Source organism: Jaculus jaculus, chromosome 3, assembly GCF_020740685.1.
Source record: "Jaculus jaculus isolate mJacJac1 chromosome 3, mJacJac1.mat.Y.cur, whole genome shotgun sequence".
NCBI lineage: Eukaryota > Metazoa > Chordata > Mammalia > Rodentia > Dipodidae > Jaculus > Jaculus jaculus.
In genome coordinates, this window is record NC_059104.1 from 2,525,712 (window position 1) to 2,544,133 (window position 18,422).

At 51.1% G+C, this 18,422-nt stretch overlaps 1 protein-coding gene across 1 annotated transcript; it reads right to left on the reverse strand.

Moving 5' to 3' along the window:
* Positions 1 to 569: 569 nt before the first annotated feature.
* On the reverse strand, positions 570 to 15,698 carry Tex29 (testis expressed 29). The gene is made up of 5 exons (XM_045145259.1): positions 15,641 to 15,698; positions 10,967 to 11,077; positions 2,762 to 2,831; positions 1,950 to 2,083; positions 570 to 631 (listed from the first exon to the last, which is right to left on the reverse strand). Exons 1-5 carry the CDS (start codon positions 15,696 to 15,698, stop codon positions 570 to 572), a joined length of 435 nt encoding a protein of 144 aa, XP_045001194.1.
* Between the last annotated feature and the right edge of the window lie 2,724 nt (positions 15,699 to 18,422).

Consider the following 18,422-nt stretch of genomic DNA (forward strand, 5'->3'; position numbering starts at 1 on the left):
CCAGAACCCATGTAAAGCCACATGCATCTGGAGTTTGTTTGCAGTGGCTGGAGGCCTGGGTGTGCCTATTCATCTCTCTATCTTTCTCTGCTTGTAAATAAATACAAATGTTTAAAAAGCCTGGCAGCCTGGATTTGATTCCACAGTGCCCATGTGAAGGCACATGCACAAAGTGGTGCATGCATCTGGAGTTCATTTATAATACCAAGAGGCCCTGGTGTGCCTGTCCCCTCTCTTTCCCCCTGCTTGCAAATTAATAAGTAAATCTTCTTAAGAAGGAAAAGTAAAAGATTGTTTAAAAATGGAAACAAGCCAATTCATTAAAAAAGAAAAAAAAAACAAAGAATTGGAAATAAACCAACTCATTTCAAAGAGAGAGAGAGAGCAAACTCTGTTTCCTCTATACACCCGAAGGCATTCTCTCTCCTGCGCTGCACAGACATGGAAAAGGCAGCAGAAACCGGCGGCAATGTTAAAATACCTTTACTTTCTCTCATGAGCAATCACTGTCACGCGTGTCACAGGTGGTCACTGAGGCATCTCAGTGGACATCTGGATGCACTTTCTCCTCACACATGTAAGTCCTCCTCCTCTTCCTCCTCAGTCTCTTGTTCATCTGAGGTCATTGCACCTAGATTAAAGAAAAGAAAGGCTAAGCCGGGCGTGGTGGCTCACGCCTTTAATCCCAGCACTCGGGAGGCAGAGGTAGGAGGATCGCTGTGAGTTCAAGGCCACCCTGAGACTACATAGTGAATTCCAGGAACAGCCTGAGCCAGAGTAAGACCCTGCCTCGAAAAACCAAAAAAAAAAAAAAAAAGAAGAAAAGAAAGGCTGATGTTCCGGGAGGGATATTCGGCACCCCAGGAGAGGTTATGAGGGACTTGGAGTGGCCAGTGGAAGCTATGTGGCATGCATTTACTGAGAGGCCAGTCTGGCAGGTGTGTTTCTCAACGTGCCATGGGAATCTCAGAAAGAGGGTTGCCAACACCCCTCATCTTGCCACAGTAGGTGCCAAGGACGAGGTGAGCTTGTGTCCTGTGCATCCTGTGCATGGTCTCAGGGTTACAGATCCTCTGGGCAGGGCAGGCAGCACAAGTCTCTTCCTTCCCTGACCTCCCCTGTGGTGGCTTGATTCAGGTATCCCCCAAAAACTTAGGTATTCTGAATACTAGTCTCCCCAGCTGATGGCAATTGGAAATTAAAGCCTCCAGGAAGCTGTGTATTGTTGGGGGCGGGCTTATGGGTGTTACAGCCAGTTGCCCCATGTCAGTGTTTGGCACAATCTCCTTTTGCTATTGGCCACCTGATGTTGGCCAGGAGTGATGTCCACCCTCTGCTCATGTCGTCATTTTCCCTGCCATCATGGAGCTTCCCCTTAAGTCTGCAAGCCAAAATAAACCTTTTTTTTTTTTTCTTTCTCCTGCAAGCTGTTCTTGGTCGGGTGATTTCTGCCAGCAATGTGAAACTGACTGCAATACCCCCTCTTCCCTGATGGCTTTAGGAAAGCCAAACCCATGGGACTGAAGGACAGAGAAGACAGGCCGTCTCCCATCCACACATCTCTCAACAGGAAGCTCATGCTTGGAGTGTCTCTTTCCCCAGCCTGGCCACTTAGTAGCCTCGGAGGAGCAATGAGAGGCCCACGGCAGCCTGGGAGGAGTCATCCACAAGCCGGCGACCTTGGTCTCTTCAGTCACTACCACACTGCTGCGGCCCGGAGGAAGGACTTGGATCCAATGGTGAGCGTTTCTGGACAGTCCTTCAGGCCACCTCTGACACACATGCCCACGATGCTGAGGGCCTAGCCAGAGCCCGAGGGAGAAAAGGAGAGCCTCATATAGACCTTATAGAATTGTCATTCTGCCTAGCAAAAGGGCACCATGGAGTCTAAGCACCCTTGTGAGGAGGACCCAGCAGGACAGAGGAGGCACGGCCCCGGCTCAGCCTACCTGAGTCTTGCCTATAGGTGCTCTTCTTGGAGACACTCTGGGTCTTTGATGACCCCTGTCCTTGTGCAGGACCCATCTCGCTGGCCTTGGTCTCCATGGGAATCTCCTTCTCTCTTCTGCTCTCGTGCACGATCCTGGGAGAGACAGTGTTGAGCACAGCAGAGCAGCGGCAGGCAGAAGCTCTCAGCTCTGTGGCCTCACATTTGTCTCTTATGGACGTTGGGCATGCCGCCCTGGGGCTCCCTACGACAAACCCTGGGAGGCACGTGGACCCTGTGCCTCAAGTCAAGCCGGTTTGCCAGGTCAGAAGAGCTTGACTAGTTATGCGATAAGGCACGGGAAACCTCTGGGGGGCTATGTGCCCATCACAGGGAGGGCTGTGGCAGCAGACACAGGTCCCCGAGGGAGGATGCTGAATGCCAGCCCTGCCCTGTAGATAGCCCCCAGCTGCGTGGCCCGAGGCCATGCTTCCGACTGGGAAATGGCGGAAGGGGACTTCTCTCTGAGACGCCTGTACACTGCTCTCCCATCGTCCGTGGACTTGTTCAGCAATCAGGGTTTGGAGCATGACGAGGGGCTTTAGAAACAGCAGGGGACTAAGTTGCCTCACAGGAGCCGTGGGACCTTCCGGACACTAGCCGTGATCACCCTAGCCGGGGACAATCTTCCACTGCTGTGAGCTACGTGTCCTCGGACACCCACAGAATGGACCCGTGTCGAGAGCGGCAGTGGGCAGGTGGGAGAGGAGCACCCCTCCTGTCGGGCCCGGCACGCCGCACGTTCGTTCGCGAGGAGGGGCCCCGAGGACCCACCTGTAGATCATGGTGACGACAAAGACCCCCGCGAAGATCACCATCAGCGCACAGAACACCTGCACGTAGACTGCGAGAGGCCGGGGCTTACAATCGGGAAAGAAAAGGGAGCCCACCCCCCCCAAAGTGGGACACAGGCCCCATGTGGCCCTGCTGCCCCTTGTCACCCCCTCTCCCCACCGCTTCAGGACGCGGCAGGTCAGGGACTCTTCCCCCTGACGCATCACCTGAGCATTGTGGCCACAGAGTCCTTCAGTCAGCCAGAGCGCCTGGCTCCCATGCCGCACCCCCCTTCGGGGTGTGAGGCTCCCAGCCTCTGCAGGCCACAGCATCCCAGTATTGTCACTGCGGTCATTATTATTCTCTTTTTCTCTGGTTCAAGGGAAAGAAACCGGCTTATTCCCCAGTGCCCAACTCGAGGATGAGGACTTGTTTCAAGCCCTACCCTGGCCTCTCTCTATGCCACTTTGGGCTGACTCTGGTCAGCCAGAAAGAACTCTGCTCGATGTGACTTCCTGGTGTGGGGTTTGTGTGTGCCACAGGAGCCTTAGAGCAAGCGGGGGTTTGTTGTGCCCGGTTCTGGGGCCAGAAGGCTAAAGGTCAGGTTCAGCAGGGCCCCGTCCTCCACAAAGCCTCCAGGAGGTCCCACCGCGGCTTCTGGTTTCTGATGGTCTGGGGGTTGCTGGGATCTTTGGTGTCCTCAGTTTGTCATGGCACACACCAATCTTCACCTTCGTCGTCACATCACTGCCTCCCCCTTCCAGGTTCCTCTGTCTCTTCTGTCAGTCTTGCCGGATCAGGGTCCCCCCTCTCCAGTGTCAGCTCTTCTTAACTCATCACACCTGTAAAGACCCTCTCCCCAAATCAGGCCACTTTCACCGGCTCCAGGGTCTCAGCCTTTGCTTGGGGCTGACGGACACAGTTCAATTCACAGTGCAGTCACAGAGCAGACCACCTTCCAGGCAGCAGAAACCAACAGGCCCACACTCCTGCTATGCAGGTCTCCGGGAGGGGAGGAAGCTTCAAGGATCTCTTATTCGAGAACTGGAGTCAAAAAACTGAAAGAGGGTTGAAACCACCAGCTCACGATAGCACCCAGGTTCCTTGATGTGACCTCAGTAAGCAATGGCAAAGAATGCAGTGGACACTCAGTCACTGAGCATTCATTCATCTGGGTGGTGTTCCAGGGAGGGAACAGACATGTTGGTGTGTGGCTATCAGATAAGACTTGTCACTTAGCAATGGACTGGCTGGGAAACTGCTGACTGAGGATTCTGTTCCCAACACTTTTTTAAAAAAAATTATTTTGTTTTCTAACTTGAAAGAGAGAATGGGCATGCCATGTCCTCCAACCACTGCAAACAAATTCCAAACATATGTGCCACCTTGTGTAGCTGGCTTATGTGGGTCCTGGGAAATCGAACCTGGGTCCTTAGGCTTCACAGTCAAGCACCTTAACCACTAAGCCATCTCTCCAGGCCCTACCGCTTTTTAAATTTTTTTAAATTTTATTTTAGAGAGAGACAGAGGGGGAGAGAGAGAATTGGCACACCGGGGCCTCAGCTACTAAAATCAAACTCCAGGTGCTTGCACCACCTAGAGGGCATGTGCGGCCTTGCACTTGCCTCACCTTTGTGCATCTGGCTTACGTGGGATCTGGAGAGTAGAACATGGGTCCTTAGGCTTTGCAGGCAAGTGCCTTAACTGCTAGGCCATCTGTCCAGCCCTACTTTCTTTTTGTAACTACAGAGTCTCACTCTAGCCCAGGCTGACCTGGAATTCACCTTATAGCCCAGGCTGAACTCAAAGTCACAGTGACCCACTACTTCAGCTGCTTCTCACGTGCGGATATTACAGATGTGGACCACCACAGCACAACACTTCTAGTTTTTATGCGATGATATTTTTTCCTGAGAACTTAGGACAGGAAGGACACAATGGGCTCACCTTGGTGACCGTCCACAATAGGTCCCAGGTGCCCTCTGCCTGCAGCTCTTTAATTGCTGCCACACTGAGTGGGGCTGAGCTCTGACCTTCGAGGCATGGCCTTTGAAGGCTGGGTTGAAAACACTCTGCAGCTTCCACCTTGCTCATTCGGGCAGCCCTCACATCTGGGAAACATAGCTCCCAGTGGCTGTCCAGAATCCACCCACAGCTCTTAGCCAGTCTTCCTGGAAGCAATGTTTGGAGCTTTCGATGACAAAACCATGGGTGACATGTTGGCCGCATCTCAGAGACACATAAGCCCTGCGCCAGTGAGCCTCTAAGTTGTTGCTTTGAGCCACTGGGCTATGGGCAACTTGCTACACTATCAAGGAGACACGGTACAAGGTGTGACATGGCGCTCTCTATACCACAGTCAGTGTATCTCCCAAGCAAGTGGAAATGAACAGATGATGAGTTACGAGCCTTTAAGATGGAAACCCATAGATTCTTCCATTCTAGAATCTTAGTTCATGACACAAACTCAGAATTGTACGTGAGTGTGGCACATTGGCCTCGCGTTTCATGTTTTCAGCTACCTTCTTTCCTGGTAGTGTTTCTTGTCCCTGTCATTGTGCTAACAAAAGCAAGGACAAGGCCGCTGGGTCCCTCTGCACCATGACTGGCTCGCAACTATATTAGCCATAAGTGGTTCCTGAGAAACTGTGGATCATGTCTGATCTTCCAGAACAGCAACAATTGAACAAAGGATTATTTTCTTAATGGAGTATTTAGGTAACTTCTCCCCACATACAGTTAAACAAAACTTTAGAAATAATCTCAGCAAGTCCCATGAAGAAACAAGTCAAATGCTTAGAAGAAATGACATGTTAAATAACGTACCCTAAATCAAGACTGAAGAATGAAGGCAAGTCTTTCTCTTTTAATTCCCAGTTCTTTCTGAAAAATGTAATGCTAATTCCCCAAGTTCATGTTCTTAATAATACAGATTATGCCATAACACAATGTGCACTTCAAACCAGCCAATTTAAGAAGTTGGTGAAAGGTTTTCATAACATGGAATTATGTGCACAAAGAACTCATAATACCCTGTCACCGAATACTACAACTTACACAGCACAAAGGCTCATTTGCTGCCTTGAATGAGAAAGATGTCAAAGAGATGAAAAATAATTTGAGGGCACAGTGAGAATCCAAATGCGGGGCTCACTGCCCAGAATCTTCCTACAGATAGCCCCACCTCTCAACTTGAAAGATACCAGAAGTTAAGGAAAAGCAGAGCCCCCATGCCCCTTTACTAAAATCGTGAGGATGGAGAGAGGGCTCATACCTGCGGCTGCATGAGAATGATATGGCCAGGAAGCAGCAGCTCCTGAGAGCCCATGTCACTCTCTGGGCACCTGAAGGGCACCCTCACCCGAGGCACTGGCTACAGAGACCCTGGCCCATGCTCGGTGAGTGACAGGCAAAAGGTGACTGTTCTAATTTGGGAAACATGTGGCATAGGTTCTCACTACGTCCATAACATCACCAGCACCTGCATAAACCTCTGATGAAGACGGGGCAGCTTGGATACAGCCCGAGGGGGCCTGTCTTGAGGCATCAGCGCCCTACTTCACATGGGGATCTCCCTGTTACTGAGGTAAACAGAGACTGGGGTATTAGACAGACTCTGGGGCTTGGACTAGGAAATGAGTGACCATTCCCCAGATCCCTCACCTACTTGGAAATGACCTGAAAGATCAACATAAATCCCTTTTGGAAGCTCTTGTCTCCAACTTTTAAAAATTTTTTTTTTTGTTATTTTTATTTATTTATTTGAGAGTGACAGACAGAGAGAGAGAGAAAGAGAGAATGGGTGTGCCAGGGCCTCCAGACACTGCAAATGAGCTCCAGACGCATGCGGCCCCTTGTGCATCTGGCTAACGTGGGTCCTGGGGAATCAAGCCTCGAACCAGGGTCCTTAGGTTTCACAGGCAAGCGCTTAACCACTAAGCCATCTCTCCAGCCCTCATGTCTCCAACTTTTGAAGAGCCCCACACACAAAGCTTTCTAGAAAAACTAGCAAGTGGTCGGGTAAAAATTTGTTTTCTGAAATTCTGAAAGAAAATGTTCAGAGAAAAGCTGGCAGAAGTTTGCTCAGGAAAAATAGCTGGCTCTCAACAAGGGCACCAAGCTTTTTTGATTAGCCCTGGTCCACCTCTTCTGCCCACCTTTCAGTCCCAGGTACCCTTGAAAACCCACAGCCAGACAGCCACTGGTGAGGGGGGAGGACGGGCAGGAGAGGCGAGGACCCCTGCCAACTCCCTCTGCCAGAGAAGTGCCATTTCCTATCGGTTAGCGCTGCCTTGGAAGACCCCACTTGACGGCCTGTGTCTATGTGACTGACTTGTGGCTCATTTAGTGAGAACAGACTTTTTGCTGGCATGATGACTGGTTGAGGTGGAGTGCACAGGTGGGAAACAACGGGCAAAACAAAAAGGCAAACAGAAAACCTGGTGGTGAGAGGTCCGTTGGAAGACATGTGACCCTGGGACTCTAGAAGGCCACAGACAGGAAAGACCTCATAAAGCCCTGGGTTGTCACCTCTGGCTGACCTTGAGGATCTACGTAAGCAGAAAGTGAAGGTCGAGGCAGAGTTGGGAACTGCCCCACAAGAGGAGAGTGAGCCCAGCCTGCAGACGGAGAGCTGCCCATGGAAACCTCTGTCCAATCGTTAATTGACCACTAGCTTAACACAACAGAGTAGCCATGCCCCACCAAGAATATGATTTCTTCAGAAAAATCATCCAATTACAAAAAGCAGTAACACTAAATCCGGAGTCAGTGGGAGAACATGACTTTCAGACTGACTATATTATGTGTCATTTTCAATATCAAAAACATGTCGCTGTGCATGCCTTTAGTCCCTGCACTTGGGAGACAAAAGTAGGAGGATCACTGCCCCCCAGCCTGGGATTACAGAGTGAGTCCCAGGTCAGCCTGGGCTAGAGTAAGACTCTACCTTGAAAAAATAAACAAAAAAAATGTGACTCGTGCAAAGAAATAAGCAAGTATGGCTACATATGTGAAAAGTATCGTCAAGGAAGAACAAAAGCAAGAGATCAGCAATGAAGAAGATCAAGTGTCCAGGACCAAGGAGCTGTTCTGGAGGTGGAAGTCCAGTAGTGGAACTCAAACACGCCGTGGGAGCTCAGGAGAAATCCAAGTGGGAAACAAGGCATAGTTCAAAGGATCGATTTTGATCAACAGAAAAAAATCTACAATAAATAAATAACAATGGTTTCTCAGGAACCTGAAGGACACCGTGAAATGTACCAAACACACGTAATGAGAGTCTCAGAGATGAAGAGGAAAAAGGGTATGTGAAGAACCAACGGTCCCCAAATTAGTTTGACAGGAATCCGCACATCCAAGCAGCTCAGCAGACTGAGTAAGAGAGCCGCAGAGCTGCTGGACCTGGGCATCGGGTGCACACGGAGCCGTCCACCCGGACGTCTGATGCAACGTCCAGTGACAAAGAAAACACCTTGGAAACAGAAAGAGAATTTACGCACGTGGACAAAAGAGCCTCGAAGTGGACAGGTTCCCATAGAAACCAAGAGGCTGAAGGCGATGAGAAAATGCTGACGGGCTACACCGTGTCAGCCAACCGTCCCTGCGAAGTGAGGACAGACTCCATGGAGGAGCACTGAGACATGAGCCGAGATCTGAAGCAAGACAGCGAGGTCTGTTCTCACCAGGCCTATCTGCACGGCTCCTGCTAGTAAAAGCAGGTGGGAAAACTAAAGGCCAACTGGAAAGGAAGACGTGACGCCAGCTCTGGGAGCAGGAGCGGCTTTGCAAAGGAACTCAGACAAGCCACGAAAGGATTCGACCAGCTTTTTAGACACAAGATCAGCCACAGAAATGGCAGTGTTTCTATATGCCCCAAAGCAACCCCACTTCTAATGATGTTTAAAAAGACAAAACAGGGCTGGAGGGATGGCTTAGCAGTTAAGGCGCTTGTCTGCAAAGCCAAAGGACCCGGGCTCGATTCCCCAGGACCCATGTAAGTCAGATGCACAAGGGGGCACACGCATCTGGAGTTCATTTGCAGTAGCTGGAGGCCCTGGTGCACCCATTCTCTCTCCCTCTCTCTCCCTCCCTCTCTCTCTCTCTCTCCTTCTCTCTCTCTCTCTCTCTCTCTCTCTCTCTCTCTCTGTCAAATAAATAAGTAAAAATATTTTTTTTAAAGAAGGATAAAACAAGCTTGGCATGGTGGTGCATGCCTTTATAATCCCAGCACTTAGGAGGATGAAGTAGGAGGATTGCCATGAGTTTGAGGCCACCCTGAGACTACGTAGTAAATTCCAGGTCAGCCTAGGCTAGAGCCTAGACTTCCTTAAAAAACCAAAAACTAACAAACAAACAAAAGCCAAACAGGAATGAAGTTTAAAAAGAAACTCAATCAGTATAATTAAAGCTCAAAATTATATTAATGTTAAGGAGAGAAACAGACAGAAAAACGCTTCTCATTCATGAGACACATCAAGACTGTCCCAGTGGGAACACTCCCCACATTACTGACAGGCCCAGGACAGTCCCTGTCCACATACAAAATGGCACTGTTTGTTTGTTTGTTTGTTTTGCTTTTGTTTTTGGTCTTTCAAGGTAGGGTCTCCCTTGAGTCCAGGCTGACCTGGAATTCACTCTGTAGTCTCAGGCTGACCTCAAACTCATGGCAATCCTCCTACCTCTGCCTCTCAAGTGCTGCTGGGATTAAAGACCTGTGCTACCATACCTGTACCAAATGGTATTTTTTCAGAAATCAACAAACCAACCCTAAAATTAATAGGGGAACTCAGGTAACTTATCATAGCCAAAATAACCTTGGAAAAGGAAAACAAACACTTCTAATTTGAAAATTTTACTACAAAACTCCAGTCATCACAACTGTGTGCCACTAAGGGTCAAAGGTATAGATTGGGGCTCCAAAATTAGCCCCATTCCATAAGTAATAGATTGTCAGCCACGTCAATGGAGAACACAGAGTCAACTCTTTTCTACTGAATGAAGAAAACACAGTTTTTTCACCAAATGGTACATAGGGACCTGAAGGAGACCCCGCCAGCAGAACGTCCTCTCAGCTACTGATGGTGTCCACCACGGCCATGTTGGCCTCCTCCTGAGTTGCTAGGTTTCCTCTTTGGCAAGTGTCTGGTGGGTGTCCACTGTCGCTGCTCTGAGCAAGCCATAGCCACCCAACCTTCTCTACGGGGCATGCAGTGGTGTGGGCAGCCTGGCAGGGTCCATTGGTCACAGTGCTTCTGACTTCTCAAGCTGTGAGCCCAGGAAAGGAGGGGACACAGAGCGCATCTCTGAGGAACGCGGTGTAGCTGGGCTTGCAGGAGGAGGAAGTGGGGAGGAGGGGCTCTCCAGGACACACAGCACTGTCTTCATCTACGGCTCCCTGTGGGGTGGACAGACATGGCCAGGACACCAAGAGTCCCCAGCAGTTGCCGCAGCGCTGCCTGTCCAGGTTTTCTGTGCTCTGGACACACACCCTCTGCTTTGCAGCAAAGTAAGTGCAGCTGGTGCCACACAGCTGGTGAAGATGTGTACCCCCACTTCTAAGAGCCATCGACAGGCACAAGGATGCACAGACCTTCTTCACGTGGAATTTCATGAGGGTTGGAAACCTTAATTTAGAACACTTCTGACGTTCAGAGGCCAAAGCCCGGGCACTTGGAATACATCCCGGAAGTAGACCGAGCGCCATCCTTCACAACTGCACACCTGGTTCTCAGTTCTTCATGCCCACACCCCTGCGCCCACCTTGTGTATCTGTAAGTAGCTCTTCCAAACTCAGGCAGGTGGGTGGGCAGGAGAATGGACAGCCACCCCTGTGGCACCATGGGCACCCCTTGCCTGTCTCTGTTTCTGGTCTGAAGTGGCTTCCAGAACAAACCTCAGTCGATTGAGTCTCTCAGCTGTCTTTGGCCAAACCCCACCATGCTGGTTCAGTCAGACTGTCACCTGGCTGCATGGGCAACAGCGCCCCACCTTCACCAGTTGTCAGAGGCAGCCTTCTGACCCCCCTCCCCCGCACTTCTGCTGCAATGGAACTCCCCCGACGGGGGAAGGGGAACGGGCTCTCCTCCCGCAGAGCACCCAGCAAGGAGGATGTGAGCAGTAACCCAGTGTTCCCAGCAAGCCAGGGTGAGGGGGTGACGAGGAACCGTGGCCAGGACCATGCGGAGTGGTACTCCTGGTACTCACCGGGAACAGCTTTCTCGTAGCAGACACCCTTATAGAAGCAGCACCCGAGCTCCTTGCAGCGCTCCCCGGTGACGTTGTGGTCACAGATGTCGTACAGAGGGATGTCACACACTGCAAGGCAGACACACACCTGAGACTGCAGAAAACAGGAGGGATCAGGGAGGGCGAGCGATGGCATCACACAGAGCAAGGCACACACATACACAGCACTGGACTTCAGGAAATAGGTGGGCACCGGGGAGGGCGAGCATCATGGGAATCTCGCTTTGAAACTAAGATCTGAAACAAATTAAGTTTCTCTTTTTAAAAAAATATTTCATTTTATTTATTTGACAGAGAACAGGAGAGAGATACAGAATGGGCATTCCAGGGCCTCCAGCCACTGCAAATTAACTCCAGATGCATGTGCCCCCTTGTGCATCTGGGTGCTGGGGAATCGAACCTGGGTCCTATGGCTTTGCAGGCAAACATCTTAGCCACTAAGCCATCCCTCCAGCCCACAAATTAAACTTCTGAACAAAGTAACATCAAGTTCCAAGCACCACGCAGGGCTTTCCAACCCGTCAGGAAGATTACACATCTCTGTGGAGCCACAACTGAAGCCTGAAATGCTACTAGCAAGGCCAGAGTGTGCAAGCCATCACATGAAGAAGACGGGCGGTAAGTTTAAATTTGAGCATGAACTGAGGGTAATTTCTGAATGATGAACCCAAAGTACCAAAAGCTGAATGAGGACTGGAGAAATGGCTTAGCAGTTAAGGCACTTGCCTGCAAAGCCAAAGGACCCAGTTTCTATTTCCCAGGACCCACATAAGCCAGATGCACAATGGGGCGCATGCGTCTAGAGTTCATTTGCAGCAGCTCAGGGCCGTGATGCGTCCATTCTGTCTCTCACTCCCTCTCTCTCAAATAAATAAAATAAATGTATTTTTTAAGCTGAATGAAAGTTCTAACATTGCCCCTGACACCAAAATAATAAAAATAAAAAGGAAAGACAGTGAACATGCAGTAGAGTGTGAGGGATTAAAGAATAAAAACTGTAGAGGTGGGCTGGAGAGATGGCTTAGCGTTTAAGGCGCTTGCCTGCGAAGCCTATGGACTCAGGTTCAGCTCTTCAGATCCCACATAAGCCGCATGCAAAGGTGAGGCAAGCACAAGTTCACACATGCCCACTAGGTGGCGCAAGCATCTGGAGTTCAATTGTAGTGGTTGAGGCCCTGGTGTGCCCATATTCATTTTCTCTCTCTCTTCTCTCTTGTCTCTCACCGTCTCTTATAAAAATTGCAGAGGCAATCCCAGGCAGATGGGGATGTTGGCTAATGGGGGCATGTCTTAGTGGCAGCTAGTGACTGGGACTCGATGGTAAACACCCCACACGGGGACTCGACACGGGCTGAGGGCAGAGGGGTGTCATCCATCCCAAGGCTGGAGGGGACAAAGCTAGGCTCCTTCTGAGAGTCATGCTACCGCATGACCAAGCCCAGTGTCCTAAGCAGGTCTGCACCCAGCCACAGGCTCCTGACCTTCCTGCCTGCAAACTGTCACTAGGGCGGGGGCTGGGTAACCGCCCGCCTACCTGAGCTCTAACTCCATTTGTCTTCCTCCAGACCTTTCAGACTTGAAAGAGTTCTAGCTCTGGTAAATGCTGTTGAGGATGTTAGCTTAGTGCTGAGATTTCTTTAAGTCTTTATTATAAGTTCTCTATAATGTTTTCTGCTGTCAGTGAGACCACCCAGAGCAGGTCATCCAGGCCTTGGAAAGGCAGTGGTACAAGTCTAGCCATCAGACCCTTTTCCTTATGCCTGGCAACCTGCAGCCTGGAGCTGTCTGGCAAGTAACCGTTCACTGGCAGCTAGCAGCCCAGTGCTTCAAACACCTGATGGTCCCTCCAACTGAATGACCTCTGCTGAAGCCACAGCTCCCACCTCAGGAGGCCTTGCTGCAGTCCTGATGGCCTCAGACAACCTGCACCTGCCTTGAAGAGCAGTACCCCACGCAAGATGAGACCCGGGGAGGGCTGGATGACCCCACGCAGCTGTGCTCACTCAAGATGAGCAATACTTCCTAAGCTGTGTGGCAAGAAGCCAGTGATTGGTGGAATGGAAACTGTACTGTGATTGGTGCAGATACAACCCTTCATTTGCATGCTCCCCCCCCCCCACACACACACCTCCTGCTCTATCACCATTATATTCAGCTTACTTCTTGAGTCAGCTGATTCATTCTGGGCTGGCCTCTGGAGTTATAGTAAAAGGCCCATTAAAAGGCTTCTCATAGCCGGGCGTGGTGGCGTACACCTTTAATCCTGGCACTCTGGAGGCAGGGGTAGGAGGATCTTCGTGAGTTCGAGGCCACCCTGAGACAATATAGTGAATCCCAGGACAGCCTGAGCTAGAATGAGAACTTTCCTCTGCCTTCTCAAGCCTGAAGCTGTAAGTCCCTAGTTCTCAGGGACTGGAGCAATAACACTTGGCGTCTACAGACGAGCCCACAGTCTTCAGAACTCAAAGACCCAGGGATGCCAACATTAGAAGACCGTCCCCTTGGCCACTCGTGATGTCCCCAGCCGGCTCTCTGGTAGCACTGCTTAGTTCAAGTTGCTCTTCAGGAATACTTGGTGAGGAGAGGCCTGGGTCTCCGCGTGACGCTGAGATATGGAAAGGGGTACTCAAGGGCTTCTGTCCAAGCCTCGCCCCCTTTGGAAGAAGAATGGCTTGATAAAGAATGAGCAGTGGGGACGGAGCAGACCTCCTCCCACAGGGAACGCAGGCATCTATAACTTCTGAAGTTCACAGCCCCTGAAAGCCTTCAGCAGAAAGACGCATCAAAACCCAGCTACGGCCAAGGCTTCCTCAGAGCGTCGGGGTCCCAGGGCTCTACGGCAGCAGTGCCACAGACACCAAGACAATCACAGGTGTCACTAGCAGGGAGGGGGTGGGAAGGGAAACTCACAGCTCAGAGCACAACTGTGAAACTGTGATGCTAGCACAGCCCCTCGCTGTACTGGAAGGAAACATCTGAACCTCGCATCTTTCCCCATCCGTGGCCACTGCACAAGAGCCAGCTCTAATAGCAAAGTAGCGCCAGACACACTGCCAGGAGCTCGCTGGAAAGCTGTGCCCGGCAGATCTGAGCCACCCGCAGGCCGTCCTCCCCATCTCCGCGCCTTGGCCACGCTTGCTCTGGGGCTGCGCTGCCTGCGTCATCACACGTCTGTCACCTACCCATACGTTGAAAACGATGCCAGGTCTCTAAAGCAGGAGAGCCCTTCAGGCTGTCACTGAGAGTTGTCAACTCCGGCATCAAGTTGTGCTGGGACAACCAGAGCTCAGGAGATCCCTGACGGAGGGACACATGCTCATCCCACCAGGAAGCCTGATGCCAAGGCTCAGGGTCCATGACAGCCTTCAGATGTGAACCCGTCAAGAGCCCACACAGTGAAGAGTGTGGCTCTGCTGAGGGCCTCCGGGGTGAGGCACCTGGAAGCTGGTTGTTCTAGAGTCTGCCTTCACCCTCCTGAGCTGCCAAGGAGGAACTCAAATGGCACGGATGGCACTTTGCCACTGGCAGAAACAATTTCGTTGTCATGGCAACACCAAGGGCATTGACATTAATTCAGGCCAGCAGACCAACGGCTGGGCTCCACAGGTTACATGTAACAGATGGGCAACAGTTAAGCCCACTCTAGCCCTGTGCATGGAGGCACTGGAGGCAGCCTCCGCCCGGCCCGGCCCGGCCCAGCCCAGAGAGCCTTCTCTGCCCTCACTCTTCCTCATGTTGGACACAGAGCATGTGAGGTAGGACAGGACCCTGCCACCAAGCACGTGGAGAACTCTGAGTGAGGTGAGGGGATGGAGGGTCACACAGTGCCCCAGCATGGCTGAGAAAGTGGCTCTGGTCTGCCTTCTACCTAAGAATGAGCAACTCTTTGTGCCTGGGGATGGGACGGCTCACACCAACAGGTGGGAACACCCCACAGCTATGCAGAGGTGGGAAGGCTGTAGAGCCCTAACAGGTAAAGGGAGCACAGAGCTGGCTGAGCTACGGACACCGGCTTGGAGGCCCTTTGTATCCACGGAACAGTGTGAGGAGGATGGCCGAGTGCCTCTCAGGCTGATTCCCTGAGGACAGGGCAGGCGCCCAGGCAGTGGTGAGGGTCTGAACCAACAGGGAAGAGCCATTGTGTGCTAGCTGGGCTCTTACCTGCCTGTGACTCTGTCACTGTCACTGTCCTCATGCACTCCACCTGCCTGCCAGGGTCTTCGTCAACGCTAACCAAAGTGGCGTGGCCTCCAGCCACTGCAAAAGAACTCCAGATGCGTGTGCCCCTTTGTGCATCTGGCTAACATGGGTCCTGGGGAATTGAACCTGGGTCCTTTGGCTTTGCAGGCAAACACCTTAACCGCTAAGCCATCCCTCCAATCCCTGCAATGACATTTTAAAATATGAATACTTAATGCCAGGCAAGGTGGAGCATGCCTTTAATCCCAGAACTTGAGAAGCAGGGGTAGGAGAATTGCTGTTAGTTCAAGGCCACCCTGAGACCTAGTGAATTCTTGGTCAACCTGAGCTAGAGTGAGACCCTACCTCGAAAAGCAAAACAAAAAAGAGTGAAGACTTCACAGTGGGTCACAGATTATTTTCAAAACACGTATTCAGCTTCTCCCATGTTACCTGTGAACTTCTTCAGGAGGTGAGGTGAGGACCTCTTGATTTCTGGGGCGTATCTCATAGCAGCAGACGGGCTGCAAGGGAGAAACAGGCCTGGTAGATACCTCAGCAGAGACAGGCCCTAGGGTGCCCACGCCTGGCAGACAGGACATCTCAGTGCAGGTGGTCCACTGGCCACCTCTTAGGACATTGCCTGGTATCAGGGAATAAATAGGTCAAGCCTTGAGACCTCTTCCCGACCCCAAACAGAGATGGCATGGTCACCGACCTGTCCACTATGAGGCTGAGACCCCTCGACTCTGTCCCTGCCAGTGATTCTCTCCAGGGAATGCTTCAGTGAAACCAGGAACCAGCCGCTGCTTTCTCCTGTGTGCTGACGCAGCCAATGGGGTGTGCATAGACCAACCCATGTACTGTGACATCACACAGAACTCTGGGGTCTTGCAGATGTCACACGGCACTTTATTCCAAGAGTGGGGAAGGGTGCCTGCAGCAAGGTGGTGCCCTGAAGCCTGGCCCTGAGTGGCTCCTTCCCTGTCGGCGCTCACCTGCGACCTGACTTGGACCATGGATCAGACCCCTGAACCCTGCCGCGTCCTTCCTTCAAAGCACGACTCGCTTTCCTGGAATGCCCGTTTTTGCTGGGCACTGTTGGGGTGCAACCTCCCCACTACCCTGCGCTGGACCCTTTATCAGGGTGGGGTGAGTCCTTCCCTGCTAGGGGACCCTTGCCATCTACCCACAGAGGTTCCGGTTTGCCACTGGCCAAATGCTTCTTTGGAAACAGCTGCATCTTTTGTCTCCAGCTTGGAAATGCTGTATTTCCAGTGTTTTCCATATGTTTCTGGAATCCAAATAACAGAGCGGAGAGGGTGGGGAGTAAGCTTCTGCATACAGCCCCTAGCCTTGGACAGCAGCAGTTCACTCGACAAGGTTCCCTTTTTGGAACACACTGCTGCAAATATGGCCCTGGCTCTTTCTTTCTTTCTTTCTTTCTTTCTTTCTTTCTTTCTTTCTTTCTTTCTTTCTTTCTTTCTTTCTTTCTTTGATCTCTCTTAGATGCAATCTTTGATTAACTTGGTTTGATTTATAAACAAAGTGTTTGGTATTTAACAACCCAGAGGATGAGCATAGGGCTAAGTTTTCTGAATATGGCAGCTTTACAAAATTAAAAGCAAGCGGATGCGTGGTATGAAGGAAACTAATTACTTGGGCAGCTCCCACTCCTTGAGGCTGAGTGATGCTGAAGGTCAAGTGTCACTCATGCAAGAGGTGAGGCCATAGCTACAGATGACTGGGCTTCTGTGTGAGAATGAAAATACTTAGTAGCAGAGGCCAGTAAGTTGAAAAGGAGACATAAAGGGTGGAGAAAGGAAGGGAGGAGGATACTTAATAGGTTGATATTGTATATATGTAATTACAATGATTGTAATGGGGAGGTACTATGATGGAGAATGGAATTTCAAATGGGAAAGTGTGGGGGTGGGGAGGGAGGGAATTACCATGGGATATATTTTATAATCATGGAAAATGTTAATAAAAATTAAAAAAAAAAAAAGAGGTGAGGCCAGGGGCACGAGAATTGGCTATCCTGATAGGAGCGAAATCAAGGAAATCAGGGATGGCTGTCAGGACTCTGACCTTCTGGAGGAAGGAGACTGGATGCTGGTCAGCAACTCTTCACAAAAATTGCAGGCCTCCAGCCATGACCTCAGTTGTTTAAGCATTTGGATTCATACGTAGCACCCTCCTGGTGTCTCAGCATTACTAGTGTGGTCTCAGCCACACACAGACTCCTGAATCCTGAGAGCTGCCAGGGAGCAGCCTGCCCACCCTCGGTCCTCTGAGAACATCTGTGAGCTTTAGGGTAGGGATCTGGAGGGCCTCAGGCTGGGGAGACCACACCGGGATCAGATCCCAGAACAAGGCTGGTCCATCTGCTACAGGAAGATGATCACTGCAAGTAGATGACAAACCTGTGACAACTTCCTGGAGATGGGAACACACCCCAGTGGATGGGCGGGTTGCGGACCTCTTCCCCATGGCATGCGTGTCGCAGACTCTCCACTTGTCAAGGGGTCTGCGGCACCAGCTTCATGAACTGAGGATGGAGAAGTCTCAGATGGCCTCTGTGCCACCACTTCTTGAGAAACTAGAGAAGTGCACCTGCCAGGCATAGCAGCTCACACCTGTAATCCCAGGAGGGGGAGGCAGGAGGACTATAAATGAGGTTGAGGCCAGCCTGGACTACATAGTGAGTCCTGGGCCAGGCTGGGCCAGACGCCACCACCACCACCACCAACCCTCCACAAAATAACAAAACCTGGACATGGTAGTGCACACTCACAACTCCAGCACTTGGGAGGCTAAGGCAGAATTGGTTCCAGGCCAGCCTAGACCTCATAACCAAGACTTTGTTCCAAAACGCCAAGCAAAGGGCTGAAGAGATGGCTCAGCAGTTAAGCACTCACCTGCAAAGCCTAACGACCTGGTTTGATTTCCTGGTACCCACATAAAGCCACATGAACCAAGTGGTATATGCACCTGGAGTTCACGTGCAGTGGCTAGCCATCCTGTCAACCCATTCTCAATCTCTCTGCAAAAAAAAGAAAAAAGAAAAAAGAAACCAAAGGAAAACAACTCCCCACTGACACATACACTATCAATAAATAGATTAGAAACACAGCCCACATCCATCCAACCCCTCCCCAGAGCCTCCAGGAGTCACACTGGAATACCCACCAGCACTTCCACAACAGCAGCCCGTCCCAGATGCCAGCCACAG

Bases quoted from the DNA above. Each gene is read 5' to 3' on its own strand.
- Tex29 (XM_045145259.1), bottom strand. From the start codon at position 15,698: ATGAGATACGCCCCAGAAATCAAGAGGTCCTCACCTCACCTCCTGAAG. The intron at 11,078-15,640 runs GTAACATGGGAG...TCTGCCTTGCAG, and splicing joins CCTCCTGAAGAAGTTCACAG to TGTGTGACATCCCTCTGTAC. The intron at 2,084-2,761 runs GTGGGTCCTCGG...TGTCTCTCCCAG, and splicing joins GTCGTCACCATGATCTACAG to GATCGTGCACGAGAGCAGAA.